The sequence below is a fragment of the Anser brachyrhynchus genome (genome assembly GCF_964034855.1).
Source record: "Anser brachyrhynchus genome assembly, chromosome: 6".
In the NCBI taxonomy this organism is placed as follows: domain Eukaryota; kingdom Metazoa; phylum Chordata; class Aves; order Anseriformes; family Anatidae; genus Anser; species Anser brachyrhynchus.
The window spans coordinates 8,039,348-8,056,181 of record NC_137700.1 but is presented as its reverse complement, the minus strand read 5'-3'; the positions used below and the strand labels follow the sequence as shown (position 1 = coordinate 8,056,181).

Here is a 16,834-nt window from a genome sequence, read left to right as displayed (position 1 = left end):
TCCCCCGCCCAAGGCCGAGGGGCGCCGCGGGGCCGGCGGCGGCCGCGGGGCCGCGGGGGAGGCGAGCAGGGGGAGGCCGGGCCGGGGCTCCACGGGGCCGCCGTCAGCCGCCGCGCGGAGCAGGCAGCGCCCCGGCCGCCCGCGCCTCCGCCGGGGGGCGGCCCCACACGCCGCCGGGCCTCGCCGCCATTTTGGCCGCTGCCCCAGGAGCGGGCCGCGCCGGGCCGGGGAGGTACGTGAGGGGCGGCGGGACGGGGGCGCCGCGCTGAGGGGCCGGGCCGGGCCGGGGGACCTGGGGCTGAGGGGAGGTGGGGAAGAAGGGCTGGTGGGCAGCGCTTAGCTGGGGAGCGGGACCTCTGAGGGTGCGCGTCTGTGTGTGTGTGTGTGTGTGTGTGTGTATAATTGGTTTTTGGGGAAGCACCAAAGTCAGTCAGTATTTAGCGGATGGCTCTGTACACGTGTCCAGCTGAAGCGGGACCGGTGTGGGGTACGCCCTGAAATGCAAGGCAGTGGTGAGGTGGCACCATGCGCGGGGAGATGGTTAAGCCTAGTTGTTACGGGAGAAGGCTCAGGGCCTGCAGGAGGGAGGATGCAGGAACTACCTTTCTAGGCCATACCCAAAACCTGCTGCCAAGTCACGCTGGGATGGGGCAGGGGACAGGGTGGCTGCCTGAGCGGTGGCACCCAGGTCACCTGAATCTCCCTCCAGGATCATTGCTGCAAACCTGGCGGTGCTGATCATGCAGTACTTGCTTAATTAGCAAGGGTCCTCGTGAGTGTAGGCTTCTGTAATGTGCTCTGGAAATTAATCCGTTATCATCCATCGCTGCACTGCGCATCCTTTCTGCCCTGTTCAGTACATAGCAGGGCAACTGGAGGAGGCTGCAGCTTCTTTTCCTTTGTTTTAGGGATAACTTGCTTTGAAGTATGTGTTCACCGTTTTTTCAGCATGCCGAATGGTTCATAACCGTTAGGTGTTGATCTGACTGAGGGAACAACTTCAATAAATGTAGCTACAGTATAAACAACCAGGCAAAAAAAAATCATACCTGAATGATGAAAATTTGTGTTCATAGAAGGCAGACTGCAGTATGAGAGAGGAAGAGTTATTTTCCAGGAAAAGCACAAGCTAATTGAATTACTCATGCAAGAAATAAAATGATAGAAGCACTATTGTACAAAAGGACTATGCCAACCATGAGACTGATTCAGCCAGCAGTTCCCAGCAGTTTTGACCTGCACATAGCTTCTCATGTATTTAAAAAAAAAAAAAAGCCTTAATGGTATATCACTAAATATCTGGGATTTAGTCTGTGGTATCTTGGGTGTTGCGTAGCTCAAAAACCACAAGCAAACCCCGATTTGGAAGAAAATGAGACAAGAAGATTCTTTCCTGTCCACGTGCACATACCTGAATATTCCTCACTGATGGCAAATTAAACATGAAGATCCCTCCACTTCCACTAGTACTCAGTTTTGCTTTCCTTGTCCAGAAATGAGGTTTCCAGTTGTGCAAAACAGCTATGTACCAGTTAAGTCCCTAGTCACTCTTTCAAGCAGTAGTCTCCTTATGAGCAATTCTGCAGTAAGCAATCTTAGAGAAATTTTGTCATGAAAATTTCTGAAAGAGAAATTGGAGTTCATAAGGTAGAGAGGCTTGAACAGCAGGTGACAAGTGACAGCTGTAATAATGGGAAGAAACAAAATTAAACCTTTTTACAATGTAGTTTCTTCCTCTTGCTTTATTTACAGCCAGCTTACTTCCTGTACAGCTTTACTGTATAGTAAACTTAGTTAATACACAGAAAACACGCGATATCTTTTTTATGCTTATTCAGTGTATGTGCATAAGAGGCTGCTCTTTAGCTGGAACTTCTTGGAAGATTCTTTAACGCTCAAAATTCTGGATCCTGATTTTAATCCGATACGATGGTAGAATTAAAGAGTACAGCTCTGTTCTCGTCTTGTGGAAGAGAAGGTAAATAAAAATGGGTATATGCCTTCTTTTACCGTTTGGACTTTGGACTAGTTGTGTCAGAGTACACGTATGTTAGTGAGAGCTGTCATTTACGGCAGGGCTGCAGTGGTGCTTCTTGGCTCAGGTCTAGTATTTCAGTAGTGCGTGGCTCTGTGGCCCTGTGCTGTCCTTTCGTGAACCTTGAGTGCCTCTTAAAATAGAGCCCATGAAAAAGAGTGGCATAAAGCTGGTGGCACCCTCACTGCAGCCTATCAGAGGTACCGGAGCAGGGAACTGGAAGAGCAAGTCAGAAAACATTTTCCCAAATAACTACTGAGATGAGGCTTTTGTGTCCTGTGATCGAATCCTGCTGCCTTGGCCATTCAAAGTTCTTGGTGGTTCTCGGGGCCCAACAATCCTATCAATCTGTTCCTGAAACTCCTGGTGACGAGATATTGACCTTACCATGGCAATTTGGTCCTCTCTATGTCTTTATTCACTAATGCTTTCAGAGAGTGAATTTCTTAAATGGTCCATTAGTAGTCCTAGATTCACCGATTTGGACATAAATTGTATTAGAAATGCTCCATCGTCATGTAAAAATGTAGTTTCAGCAATTAATTTTTAATATTATTTTTTTCTGGGAAACTTTATTGGGTTTTCGGCTTTTACAGTGAAACCTTCTGTTCCTGCAGATCTCAAATGGAACCACAATTATTCAGTATCTAATATTGTTTGATTATTCTGAATCTAATATTTTGTTGGCAAGAGATGGAACAAGCTTGCCAGCATTTAGAAGATTTATACTGAATTGTACAGAGGCGCCATGCAAATATAGTATTGGAAAGTTGCTCAGTCAGATGAAATGCTGCACAAATTGTTATGCAGGATGTGATTTTTTTGGTATAAATACAGAGGAAGTTGGAGAGGCTGTTCTGGACACTAAATACTGACTTAAGACAACGTCAGAGTATTCTCTGAGGACTGCTTCCTTTCACAGTCAGTTCCAGAAAGTCAGTAACAAGATTTTAAACAAGAGGGGAGATAAATAAATGTACACTGAGTATCTGGGAAGCAAAGTGTTTCGTCTTTAATAGGGATGATTTTGCTTATGAGATGTACATCTAAGTGGTTATTGCACAGACACCAGCACTTGATGCTATTAGGTGACAGCTGAATTGGTTCTGGGAGTTTTGCTTGAGTAATAAAGAAAAACACCAGGCAGCTCTTTAGGAGGGATGCAAATACATTTTCACCCTAATGTGTAGATGCCTTAAGCTGTGGGCATCTTATAAATGAGAAGATTAATGACAGCTTCGGTAGCAGCAGTAAGACACGCTACCAGCGATAGGAGCATTCCAAAAAATAAAAACATAAAACCTTGAAGTTACAGACCGTTCTCATTTTAGTAAGATCTGAGGCTCACAACTACTGCTGTTGTAGCAGGGTTAGTCTGGCTAATTGTATGTTCAGAGCTGTCACATTGGCTGTCTTGTAAATGTCATTGAAGTTTTTGATAGGACTTCTCCTCGTTAGGTTTGCTATTTTAAGAGTCAGTGAATGGGGCTGGGGAGGAGGGAAGCAAAAGTTGTTTGGTTTTGCCACATCTATGGCACGTTTATGACATATCTTGAATTTATTGGAAAAAGCTAGCTTAAACTACCGACCAGCTGCTTGTGACAAAAATACTAACTTTGAAGTAGAAATAGAATCGTCTATTTGAGCTTATTTGTTTCTCCAGATTACTTTGAGCATTTGATTACTTTCCATTCTCTTAAGGGCTTGTTGCTAGAAGTTCATTTCCATAGATACATAGCAGAGGCTCAGGCAGTCCACTCCCACTAATCCTTGTGTCCTTTGGAGCAGCTCTGCCAAATGCAGGGGACGTGGGAGCTCTGGAATATTTTCCAGTGATGGTTCCATATCAAGCCCTGTACAGTAACGCTCCAAAAGGCATTGCAGAGGTCAGCGACAAATCCCTCAGGTCCTGGTTTTCGGAGTTCTGGCTGTAATTCAGCTCAGTGTCAGGGAAAAGCAGCTGGCAACAGCATTTCTGCATTAGTTAAATTTTAGAGTACTTGGTTGTACACATACAGACAGTGTTTTTCCCATGATCACAGCCGTTCCGGCTTTCCAATGAGCTCCACGTTTGTCTCGTAAGCCTGCTGTGATTTCGGTCCAGATGTTTCTGCCAAGAGATGGGGAAAAAAAAAGTGAAATTGCAAAATCCAGATTTAGTCAAAAGAAAAAGCACAGAGTTGGAAATAGCATATTTGAAGACATCTAAGTTAAAATACTTACTTCTTCTTTGAGGACTTCATATTCTGGTAGAGTGAAAATGACCCTATAGAGCCGTGAGGAATTTCCTAGGTCAGAGCCTTAACAAGGATGGGAGCGAGGGCTGCAAGAAGAAACCACAAAGCCTGTGCTGGGCTCCTTGTTGCTGCAGTGGCTGGAAGATCTCATGCAGTCAGGCAGTAGTATTGAAGGATATCAGCCTATTAAACGTTACCTTGAATGTCTTCCTCTGAACTAAAGATGCAAATAATAAACCACAAAGTCCTTCAGTCTGCTTCTTAGGTAGGCCTAGAAGCAGCGAGATGGGAAGCACGTCCTTTTGAGGGACATCCTTTATTTTACATAGGGTGTTTGTGTGCTGCCCTCTCGAAGTGGTATGTATATGTGTCCACTGCTGCAGAGGCACTCCCCTGGTTCTTAAATTCTGGTGGTATGCTTTTACTGCTGTATTTTAAACCGATGGACTTTGATTCAAGACCTTTACCCTCAAAGTGTCCCAGCTCCTAAGCTTTGCTCTTTGCCCACTGGTATTTACTTGACCTAATGGTGTGAGGAATCTTACCGTTACTAGAGTGATTTCTTAAGTTTAGCTTTTCTAATCTTTTTTTCTTTGCAAATCTCAAGTTCTGACGGGGTAGAAGGACAAGGTTAGATAATGAGAAAAACTCAGGGATGTCTACACATCTTAAATGAAGTCTGGCAGCCAAAAAACAGAGTAGCTGGGAAATCTTCGGTATTGGAAGCACTGTAGGTAATTTTTGTTAAATCGTACCTTATAAATGATATTTTTGTAGTAGTACCAACTGCAAGGTAAACAACATCAAATCCACCTTTATCTGGCTGGTGCCAATCATTTGACAGCATGTGGAATAAATGAAATGGGTTAGTCTTGCGTTGCTCTACGAGCTGCTTTATTATGGTCAGCACTGGCAAAGAGCTGACCCGCTTACTGAGGGAGCAGGCTGTGTGCCCGTGGGTAGTGGGGTGCAGAACACGTATACAAGCTGCAAGGCTAGACCTACAATTTTCCAGAGCACTTCTAATTAAGTTTCTCATTAGCATACTGCTAAAGGCTGTGAAGGAGGAATGAGTATGTGAGGGGTTGTGAAGGGAACTCTTGCTCTAAAAGCAAAATCATTATGTATCATGAGACATCCTGTAACACATACCAGAGGATAGGGAAGACAGCTAGGTGGGAATTTACTTCTCAGTTTCCACAGATGCTGTAAGGCCATAATCTGCCATGCACAGCCCCCTGGGTCAGTTTGCTTTTCCACTTCGCCCCAAGGCCGCACAAAGTCATGAACGCAGCTGGCGTCTGGGCATCTGGGGCCGATGAGTAAATAGGGGCAGGGGTCCAACGCCAATGCCCTCTGGCCGTGCAGGCCCTCCCTCCACAGCACATAGGGCACGGTCTGATACCATGAGTGGGATTTGTTGCCAGAGAAGAGGCCCTGCCAGCAGCCACTTCTCGAGCTGGGAGCCGGCTGCAGGCAGAGCAGGGGCAGCGTGGCTGCGCGTAGGTGGCGATGATGTTGGCGTGCTGCACAGCTGTGCTCGTTGGAAATGCAGCGTAACAAAGCAGTGGCTTCTGACCTAGAACCGGTGTGAACATTTACAGCAGGACAACTGCTAGGGCTTGAAACCACTGCGGGATCTTTCTTGGGGGCAGTGTTAGCCACGCTGCAGGTCGGCCCTGGGCTGAACGCCCCAAGTCAGCTTGGGGCGCACACACTGGGAAGGGGGGTTTACGGCCAGTAACAGATACACTATTGTATCCATATTAAAATGTACAGAGAACTATTCTAAGCTTTACAGCTGATCACCTTCATATGTCTGGGCTGCCTTGGTGTGGAACAATACTGACATTCAGCGGTATGCTCAAGACCGCTGTGCGACTATCCGGGAGTTTTTGGAGGGTTTTAATGTCCAGCGCTGGCTAAATTCAGAACATGTTTAGTTAAACTGGATTAAAGCATTGTGTCAAGGCTCCTTTGTGAGAACACTGTGCTCATGGTATTAAAATTGTCTGTTTGGTTTTTAGCAAACTAAATTAGAGATTAATTTGGTTCAGGAAGAGTACAACAGAAATATGCAATGGTGTCACTTTGTAGCTTTGTTTTCTTTCTCACTTTTAAGCGAATTGGCAATCACCAATTCCAAAGTAACTTCCCCCTATATGCTGCGTTGGCTTAATTGAATTTTTCAGTCCACATATTGACTATGGGTCTTTTTGTGTTTACCACTAAGGACAGCATGCTTTTGACAGGAGTTGCCTCGGATGCGGTGTGGTCCCAGCAGGCCCACTGATGCCTTGCTGTCATCTGCGCACTTCCTCTGCACCAGATGTAGCGCACACTGGCAATGCAATAACTTGCATCAGGAAGCTGATTTGATCAGAATCTCCTTTTTCTGAGTCAATTTATGACCAGACCAGTTTCCTAATACAGGTAATTGCAGGGCCGCAGGCATGCTAGTATCGATACTTGGAAGTCAGCAGGGCTGAATAGCCAGTGGCAGCTTCTTCAACTGCAGAACGAGTTTATGCAAGATGCAAGTACCAGCTTAACTTCAGCTTGAGGAGCCTGTGTTTGGGTTAAATTTTGGTTGTTTTGTTTTCTAAGCCTGAATTTAAACTTGGACTTACTTTTCTCAGAGTATGGTTATGCTGCAGGTCAGCCAAAGCTTTATAGCTGCCTCATGCATAAGCTGAACCCTCATAGCATTTGTCTCTTGTACAGATGTGGAGAAAATAGTTGATTGACTTTGGTTTGAATCAATAACTCTGCTCACTTACTGTCACACTGGAAGTTGAGAAGTAGACTGGGAATTAGTTTTTTTAAAAGGCAGATAAGCTGCTTTTCCCAAGAATAAAATGAAGGATCAGTGGCTGGGGTATATTATTTGTGAATCTTGAAAGATACAGGAAAAATCACAGTCACATTTCAGATCTGCAGCTAATGTCCCCTTTGTTTCATGAGTGAGTTAGTTTTTCGCTGTATTTTAGAGGCTATTTTTTTCATCTGAAGCAGTTTTGTTAGGTAAAACAGTTAAACTTCTGTTTTTGTGTACTTTTAATGAATTCCAGTCCTTCATCCAATTGCAGCTTAGTGTAGATCATAAGCAAAAGACTAATTAGCTAGCAAATAAAAAACACTTTTCTTGTTCAGTAGCTAAAAGCTGACAAGCTAATGAGATTTCTCTTTAAGATACCACAGCACGCAGTTACACATGCAGATGTTATGCAAACTCCCCTGCCACTAGAAAAAATAGGAAACTTAAATCATAAAGTTACCCTTGCATGTTGTCATGCATGTTTGAGTGAGTGCCAACTCAGGATAGTCAGCTTTGCTTTAAGAAATAAATTACAAATGCCTCATAGGGATGAAAGTAGAAATCAGGGGTGCTGGCTTCTTGCTTACATTGTGATATATGGTAGCAACTTAATCCACTGTGGATTATTTTGTGGCAGAGCATTCCTTAAATAAAGAAAATGTTTTTTTTTTTTTTAAAGAGAGCAGTATCTTAAATTCACACTGCATATTAGTAAACAATAGCCATAATAAGAAAGGGAATGTGAGAGAAGAAATAATGTTAATCCTCAATTCTTTTTGTTTATTTTAACTTCTTTGAATGTGTTTCCAACAGAAAATGATCCACAGCCTGTTTCTTATAAACTGTTCTGGTGATATATTCCTGGAGAAGCACTGGAAGAGTGTTGTGAGCCAGTCTGTGTGTGATTATTTCTTTGAAGCTCAGGAGAAAGCAATCGATGTCGAGAATGTGCCTCCTGTCATCTCAACGCCACATCACTACCTCATCAGCATCTATCGGGATAAAATCTTCTTTGTGTCTGTCATACAGACGGAAGTGCCACCGCTCTTTGTAATTGAATTTCTGCACCGAGTAGCAGATACTTTCCAGGTCTGTCACCATTATGTAATATTAAAATTGAAATAATTCCAAAGGAATTTTTGTATAAACGTCTTTTAAAGAAAGGTAATAAACTGTCCTGCCCATGACTTTCCCCTTTGCAGTTCTTAAGTCAATTGCTGGTTTATAGAGTACAAAGGAAAAGAGAATTATTTTGTGTGTTCATTTGACTTATAGAGACCAGCACGCAAGAACTAAAACCCAAATGCCAGTTTGTAAAAGGTGCCTTTTGTCTGTAGGCTTTCATACTGTTCACGTTATATAGATAAACTAGAAGGAGCATACAGTCATGGAGCAGTCAGGAAGGAAGGAAGAGATGTGAAATGAGAGTCAGTTTTCAACTTCTTTGACAGACACGGTAAATAAAGGAACCTCTCTGAAAACTGGTCATTGCCAAAAGGTAGTTTCCATATTTTACAGCAGTCTTCTAAATGAAGACGTGTTAATGTTCACAAATGGGAGAACCCTTAGGATATATATACATAGTAAACCAGATTACATTAATTTCACTGTTCACACTGTCTTTAATTCTAATTAGATGATAAATGTGACCTGAACAGATCATGCAGTCACAGTATAGAAGTAGCTTTTCAGCTTAGGCACTAAAGTTCCTTGAGATATTGGAGGGTAAGCTGAAAAAAAAAAAGGCAAAACATTTTAACAGGAATAAAAATCCTTCTCTTTGTAATCTCTGATTTGTTTAGGATTATTTTGGTGAATGTTCTGAGACTGCAATTAAGGACAATGTAGTTATTGTGTATGAACTTCTGGAAGAAATGTTAGACAATGGCTTTCCACTGGCAACAGAATCCAACATACTGAAGGAACTGATTAAGCCTCCCACAATTCTGCGCTCCGTTGTCAACTCCATCACAGGTATGAAAATAAACTTTCAGAGGTGACGGTCAGCTTAAAAGCAAAGCTCCATCATGCTTCATAGCTAAAAGATAATATCGTATTGGTGTGAGTGTGTAAGGTGAGGCCACTGTCAGTTGAGGCTGGTTGAGTAAAAGCAACTTCTTCCTTATTTGCAGTTTATGCGTGGACCCTTTGATATCCCCATGACACTGCTGGTCCAGCCACAGCTGCTGAAGTCCCTCAGGAATAGCAGTTCCCAGCTCAGACAGCACATACTGGAGACAGGTGGTCAGGGAGTGGTACAGAGCTAGCCCAAGCTTTGAATAACTGAGGGGCACTGGAGAAGGTTATATGTACTATAAGAAATGATTGTATAAAGGTATATAACAGCTATCTAATAAATCTTTGCTGGCTGGGAACAGACAGCCTGTCCTCGGCCCCCCGCCACCCTCAGCATCCATCACGCTCGGTGCTAGTTTCAGGCTGTTGTAAATGCACACGTCTTGCACTGACAGAGCCACGTGTCTGTCAGCTGAGCTGGTGGAATCTGCTGGTCTGGCAGACGGGAGCAAGGGAGGTAAGCCATGAGGTGTCACATGGGGTCGGAGATAACGTGAGATGTTTGCCCGTACATTGTGTTGGAGACAGGCAGTAGGTGTGCTGCAGGGCCACGCAGAGGCAGTGCTCAGAGGAGTTGGTCTTTTGGGGCAGGGGTAGCACACGAGGTTTAATTTTTTGATACGGTCTCATTGGTTTTAAATTGTGTGGCGTTTTTGTGTGTGTGTTTTTTTTTTTCCTGAAAAATGATGGTAGCAGTTACTTTATAACCATGTAGCTCAGGAAGCCATCTTCTCACACTGGATGGGGGTAAGAGCTGGGAGTCGAGGGTGATGGCAAGGCAGGCAGGGGCAACGGCCTGACTGACAAGGAGCCAGGAAGTTCAGCCAACGAGTCAGGGCCAGATCAGAGCTGGAGATAATAATAGGGCCAGCTACAGGTCAGCGATCACCGGGTAAATCCGTCATGATGAGGCAAGTCAAGCTAGAAAGTTAAGGCTGTGGGCCAGGATCTGGATCAGCGGGGCACGTGGTCAGGCACAAATGTGGCTGTCACATCCCTCCTGGGTAGTTCAGGTGGGCACCAAGAGTGACAGCCTCACTTTAACAATAGTTAACAAAGTGAAGGGGGTGGAAGCCCTGCCTAAGGCTTCTTCCAGGTCTTTCTCCATAACTGCTCTTACCAGCAAATTGGTCATGAAGGCAGCCAGATGGAATACCAAGAAGACGGGAAAAGTGTGCTCAGAGCCTTTGCAGGGAGCTATAATATGTTCAGCTGTAGTGATGAAATCCTCTGGAGGATCTAGCCCCCTCATCTACTTCTACTCAACCCTGCTGCTGACCTGAGCTTTGTATTTTGCTGAGCACAGTATAAAATTTGGAAGCTCTAAGTCTGGATGCATCCATAAAGTTTTTTCATGTCACCTAACAAATGAAATTTTAGTGGTTTGGGTTTTAGTTTACAAAACTTGGGGGTCAAATCTTACTTTGATTCTTAATTGTGGTCATTGCAACATTCCGCTTGTAATTATTACTGATTTTGAGTTCTTTTCCATTTTTAAGGCAGTAGTAATGTGGGTGACACACTTCCCACTGGACAGCTGTCCAACATTCCTTGGCGCAGGGCAGGGGTAAAATACACAAACAATGAAGCCTACTTTGATGTTATTGAAGAAATTGATGCGATTATAGACAAATCAGGTAAGATGCCTTGCAAACTCATTTTTGTTTGTTGACTGTGTCTACATTTAACCATTAATGTTTAGAGAGACAACAGTCCACTTTTTTTTTTGCATTTGTTTTCTATGCATAAATCTGTCATAAATAGAAATATATGACCAATTTAAAATGACATGCCCAAATGTATTCCTTTAGTTCACCTTCAAAGAGCAATATACTTAAAAAACATGCTGTACACCTACAAGAAATATTCTGTACTAAGATATTTTCTGATTGCATATTGTCTCCTGAGATACAAATGGAAAAAAATACTTCATTTAAAATGTGATGGCAAAACTATCTTCCCATAGTTCTTGCCAATAGTCTATCTCCTTGCTTGTGGGCACTCAAGTGAATGAGACAAAAGAAGTCATCAGCTTTCCTCCAATTGCAAGACAAAACTCATTCCAGGATTGCTGGAAAGTGTTGTTTTTCTTGTGTATAAACTGGAGTTTCTGCATATCTTCTAAAAGAACCTTTGCTTGTAGGACTAATTAGTCCAGAGTCCTGCTCGTGCCTTTCTATCCTTATAGGGCACTTAAGAAAATGATCTTTTTCTGGGTACAGTGCTTAGTAGTCTTGTTTTTGTGTTTTCTTTTGGCTATAGATTTATTTAACGTCAAGGTGCATAGGTACTCCCCTTGTTAAACAGGCCATGTTTGTGAAAGCTAAAGCTGATGATGACAGCTTGTGCTTTATGGCACAAACTTGCTGTGTTTTGCTATTGACTGTTTTCACGTGCTTCAACTTCCCTGCACCTCTACAGACTTTCCCCTTTTTCTGGAGGCAGTAGACAGGGGTAGATAAAAGGAAGATTCAGAGTTTGCATATTCTGAAATTTTTATTTGCACGTTGCTTGCAACCACGTCAAACATACCCACTAAAAGTTCTTTGTAACAGCTTGCAAAGGTATAATTAGCTGATTTGGAACAAGATGTTTGCTCTAGTTCCTGTATTTTAGCAAGCTGTCCAGGCCACAGGTAACTGGAATGACCTTTCCTATCTCTGCTTGGCACGTTCCTGAGTGTTGTGCAAATGTCATCTGTGCCCTCTAGCTGCACTTCAGGTTTGTTAGGCCCTTGATAATATGTTAAGTGAGGTGTCTTTTTTTCTTTTTTTCTTTTTTTTTCCCTTCCACAGGTTCCACAGTCTTTGCAGAAATCCAAGGTGTTATTGATTCGTGTATTAAGCTCTCAGGAATGCCAGATCTTTCTCTTTCTTTCATGGTAAGTTTAGCAGTGTGTTTGGCCATTTTAAGTGCTTAAGATGTATTTTTCTTAATGAACAGTTAAACAAATGTGAAAGCACAACTACTACTTGATATGTTAAACAGGAAAAATAATACATCAAGTTTTGAATTGTATTGCAAAGTTGCTGCACTGTTCAGTAGTTGGGATGGGTTTTGTCTGTACACAAAAATACACTCATGGGAACTGCTGTGTCGTGTCAGACCAGAAATGCATCTAGCTCAGTAATGCATCTCAGAAAATGGCTAGAAAAGATACTTACGAGTATAAAAAGCAGGAATTATGTAGTAGTTCAGTAGTTAGTTCAAACTGCTGATATTTTATGAGATCCTACTTACCACTTTACCACTGTTTACAGAATCCAAGGCTGCTGGATGATGTCAGCTTCCATCCATGTATTCGATTCAAACGCTGGGAGTCTGAAAGAGTCCTTTCGTTTATCCCTCCTGATGGGAATTTCAGACTGATCTCCTACCGTGTCAGTTCACAGAAGTACGTTTTGGTTTAGACATACTGGTTCTTTACATACTCAGATGGAAAGCATTAGATAACTGTAACTGCAGATTTCTCCTTGTTAAGGGGGGAATTTGCATTATTGCTAAAAAACACGCTCTCAGATTTTGTCTAATCTGGTGCTGTGTCCCCACTAAAACAAGAAAACAGTGTTTCAGCAAGCTGCTGATAGTGAGCAATCATTTTTTCAGTGGGATAAACCATGTGTGGTAATAATACAGGGCTGTTGATATCTGGTAATCAAGGTTGCTGCTAGATGCTTTGTGGCTAAGTTTCTGTGTAGACAGTGGCTAAGTTTCTGTGTAGACAGAGGATTCATATCTTCATAAAAAGAGTAAAGTAAAAAAGTCGAAATTGTCTTAATAATACTGTCTTCTCTTCTCAGCTTGGTGGCAATTCCTGTATATGTGAAGCATATGATCAGCTTTAAGGAGAACAGTTCTTCAGGAAGATTTGATGTTACCATTGGACCAAAACAGAACATGGGGAAAACAGTAGAAGGTGTCGTCATGACAGTTCACATGCCAAAAGCAGTACTTAACATGAACCTCACTGCTACGCAGGGCAGCTATACATTTGATCCAGTTACTAAGGTAAGGCCTAAGTTTTTATTTATTTAACTCGGGGGACATTAGAGCAAGTCCTACATATTGCAGAGTAGTAGAGCGCTGTTCCACACATGGCAAGAATCTTTGCCTTCCCCGTGTTTATGAATTAAAATCTTCTCTTAAAAGATTTACTTTTCCAGTCTTAGAGATGCACCAATTGTGATTTCTGGTTATTTCTGGTATTCCTGCCCCTGCACCTTCACTCCTGCAAATATTCTTCTTCAATGTATGCAGTAGTGTTTTGCTGGTGGTTTCAGCTGTAGTATATTCTCCAAGCTATGTTATTTAAAACATATTTAGCTGGACAGAATGCAGTAGAACTGAAAACAAAGAGCCAGAAAAATAGGTGGCAGAAAATCAGGAAAACCTCTTCCACAGAACTGCCTGAAGACACACAGGAAGGGAAACAGAGGGTCTGAAAGACTATCACAGGAGTTCTGCTTTCTTGCCTCTCAGCTGGGGTTTGAGACCTGAGTTTCCCAAAGCTTTCGAAGCTTTTTGGACCCCAGGAAATATTTCACTGAAATGTATTGAGCCAAGCCCGCCTGCTCTGAGCTTTCTGCTGCCCTTGAAATATCTCAGGCCACATCTGATTTGAATTCTAAGTGAAAGATCTCTAAGTAACATTTTGTTTTAAAAAGAACAGACCCTGATCTTTTAAGAATGAAAACACCAACATAATTCTCAGGGCTACCAGGCCGATTGCTGTACCCAGCCTGCAAACAAAGAGTATCATCTGGACTTGGCTTTATAGGTGGCATCCATAAAGGCTACTGCTGCCATTCTCTCTTTCCTGACAAGGTGTTAACATGGGACGTTGGCAAAATTACCCCTCAAAAGCTACCGAATCTGAAGGGCATAGTGAACCTGCAGTCTGGAGCCCCCAAGCCGGAAGAAAATCCAAGTTTAAATATCCAGTTTAAGATACAACAGCTTGCAATTTCAGGTAAGTGGGTGTTACAGGAAATCAATACTGATGGATAATTAGCAGTAGCAAACAGTTAATCTTTTCATTGAAGATGTTGGTCTGAAGTTAGTTTGGTTCTAACCCGACAGTTAACCTTGCCGCCAGACGCTCTCGTTGGGAATTATGAATCGCCAGTTTTGCTTGAGAAAGACTGTGAGAAATGTACAGAGGAAGTTGGTTTTTCTTTGTTGACTTGTGTGTTAAACAGAAGACAACTACTCATTTTAGTGCAGAGATGATTTAACATGCTGCTCTTGACTTGCTATAGCCTTGTACCACTAAAGCCCTTTATAGTGTTCAAAAAAAAATGTTGGTTTAAAAAAAAAAAGCCCTTTTCCTTTCTGGAGCTGACTAGTTTTTCATCTTCAAACCAATCTGCAAGCAAAATCTTAATGAAATCTCTAGACTAAGGACCAAAAGTATATTTAAATGAAACAAGGCCTCAGCCTGTAAACACTTAAATACAAGTTGTCAAGCTGTAAAATGGTTCTGTGAGCAAGCTTTGCAGGACCAAGACCCTAACAGAGCAAAGCTTTACATTTGGATGGAAGGAGGATGGCTGAAACCAGTAGATGAGAAAGGACAGCAGCGCATGTAGTATCCTTCTAGGTAGTTACCAGGTTCTTTTGCTTCCTAGACTACTTTGAGTAAATAGGGGTTAGTCCTTGTATGAGAACAGAATCCCACACCTTGCTCTTAAACTTACAATCCACTAGCTTAAATATAGCAAACCAGTGGCTAGGTGCCAAAGGCAGTAGACTTGTGGGAAAGCAGCAGCCAACCTGAAACTGTTAGGTAATTAATAGCTACTGCTGTTCCTTAATTATTAACGGAGGGATTACTGAAGTTATAATTTACAGTGAGAAGAATTCTAAAATTTGTCCTCTGCTTCATTGACATTATTGGGAACAAGAGGGTGGCATACATACGCATTAGAAGGTGCACTCATCTGTTCAACAGTTCATCCCTTGTAAGGAGGATGTGACCTCACTGAGTAAAACAAAAAAAAATCCTTTCCCTCCCAGGGAAGCTATGATTAGGTGACAAGAATGGTCCCTTCTGCTGTTTTAAGCTGCATGAACTTGTGAAAGGGGTAGGAACGAAAACCAGCTTCCTAACTGATCTAAACTTGCTTGAAGAAAATAGGACTGTTAAACAGATGAAGGAGATTTCTAGTATTTTGCTTCTAACTTTATACTCTAATTTTTCTGTTTTTCAGGATTGAAAGTAAATCGCCTAGACATGTATGGAGAAAAATATAAGCCTTTTAAAGGTGTCAAATACATTACAAAAGCAGGAAAATTCCAGGTCAGGACATGAGAAGATGCTCTACTTCTAAGAGGACATTCCCCTTGAAAAAATGACTGCTTAGTGACTTACGCTGCTATTAATTAGGTGCCGATTAATTAATAGACACTGATTAGTTTGGGAGAAAAGCATTTGTGCACAGCAGCTCTTAAAATGGAAGCATAACTTAGTTTTTCTTATTATGGCTTTAAAATAAGGTACCTTTTTTTCTAATACACCTTTACTTTTTTTTTTTTTTAACTGAATTGTTGTGCTGGTGAATTGTTTGGTATAGGTGATCCACAAAACGTTATAAACATACACTGCCAGATACCAAAGCCCAGAGGCCAAGCACATTATGAAGGCCAGACAGGCCCTTAGAAAAGTCTTGTAGTGGCACATTTTGCTGCTGTAGCTGCCTGCAAAGAAAGCTCAGCTGTTCTTACAGCCAGCTGCAAGCTGGCATTCCACAAAGCATCATGTAATCCCTTCAGAAATAGAGCAGCCGGGCAGGGGTCCCAGAAGGGCCTGGGATATAGCAAATGTCACTCCTGGGAAAGACCTTCTAATGAAGAAAAAATATTTTCCTTGCTGTTTACAAGAAATCGCCTTTCCTAAGAAGCGTTTGCCTTAATCAGCTTTCATTTGTGCCATCTGCAGATGAGCTGATAAAAATAACATTCTGCATTAATATGGGAGGTGATTGTTGCTTCAGTAATCTACTTTTTTTCCATTGAATCTCATCATCATTTTTTTTTAATAATACAGTTGCAGAGAGTACGATCTATTTTTTATGTGAAGCCTTTGCTTTGGTTTAGATGTTCCACTTGTTTGAAGTGGATGCCACCAGATTTGTGCCATGTGTATATTGGAGTGTAGCTTTTTAGATAGCACAATAGAAGTGTCAAGTGTATTTAAAGGTTGTGTGCTTTAATGTTATGAAATAAAGGGAACTCTACTGCAAACATGTTTTCTCTTGTAAAGTATTCACTATTGTAAACTATTCAAAATGCTCTTAGATAAGAGACATCTGATATACAATTAAACAAGTAATTGCTACCTCCTCACTGAACTTAATTGCTATGCAGGTATTCAAAGTTTATGAAGAGTATTCATGAGCATGGCAAGCTTTTTTTTTTTTTTTTTGGAATGTGGGATAACTGAAATGTCACCATCTAAACATTAAGGACAGGACAATGATGACGCTAAGCTGACAAAGCAACTTCTTACACACCAGCATAAACTTGCTATCTCTTTAAACCAGTATGTGCCCCAACATACCTGCCAGGGTTCAAACCATACGTTTGGGTAGTACGTAACAGGCTAAGAAACCCAAGTTTCAGAATTAATGAAGAGTGGGATACTGGAGAATATTTATTTCCTTAATTAAT

General features: G+C 42.1%; 1 protein-coding gene across 1 annotated transcript; it reads left to right on the top strand.

Moving 5' to 3' along the window:
- Nucleotides 1-61: 61 nt before the first annotated feature.
- Nucleotides 62-16,408, top strand: AP3M1 (adaptor related protein complex 3 subunit mu 1). Its single transcript, XM_080598114.1, has 9 exons — nt 62-232; nt 7,904-8,179; nt 8,893-9,064; nt 10,666-10,803; nt 11,962-12,047; nt 12,427-12,560; nt 12,967-13,174; nt 13,991-14,135; nt 15,376-16,408. Exons 2-9 carry the CDS (start codon nt 7,907-7,909, stop codon nt 15,474-15,476), a joined length of 1,257 nt encoding a protein of 418 aa, XP_080454240.1. The 5' UTR covers nt 62-232; nt 7,904-7,906; the 3' UTR covers nt 15,477-16,408.
- The last annotated feature ends 426 nt before the right edge of the window (nt 16,409-16,834 follow it).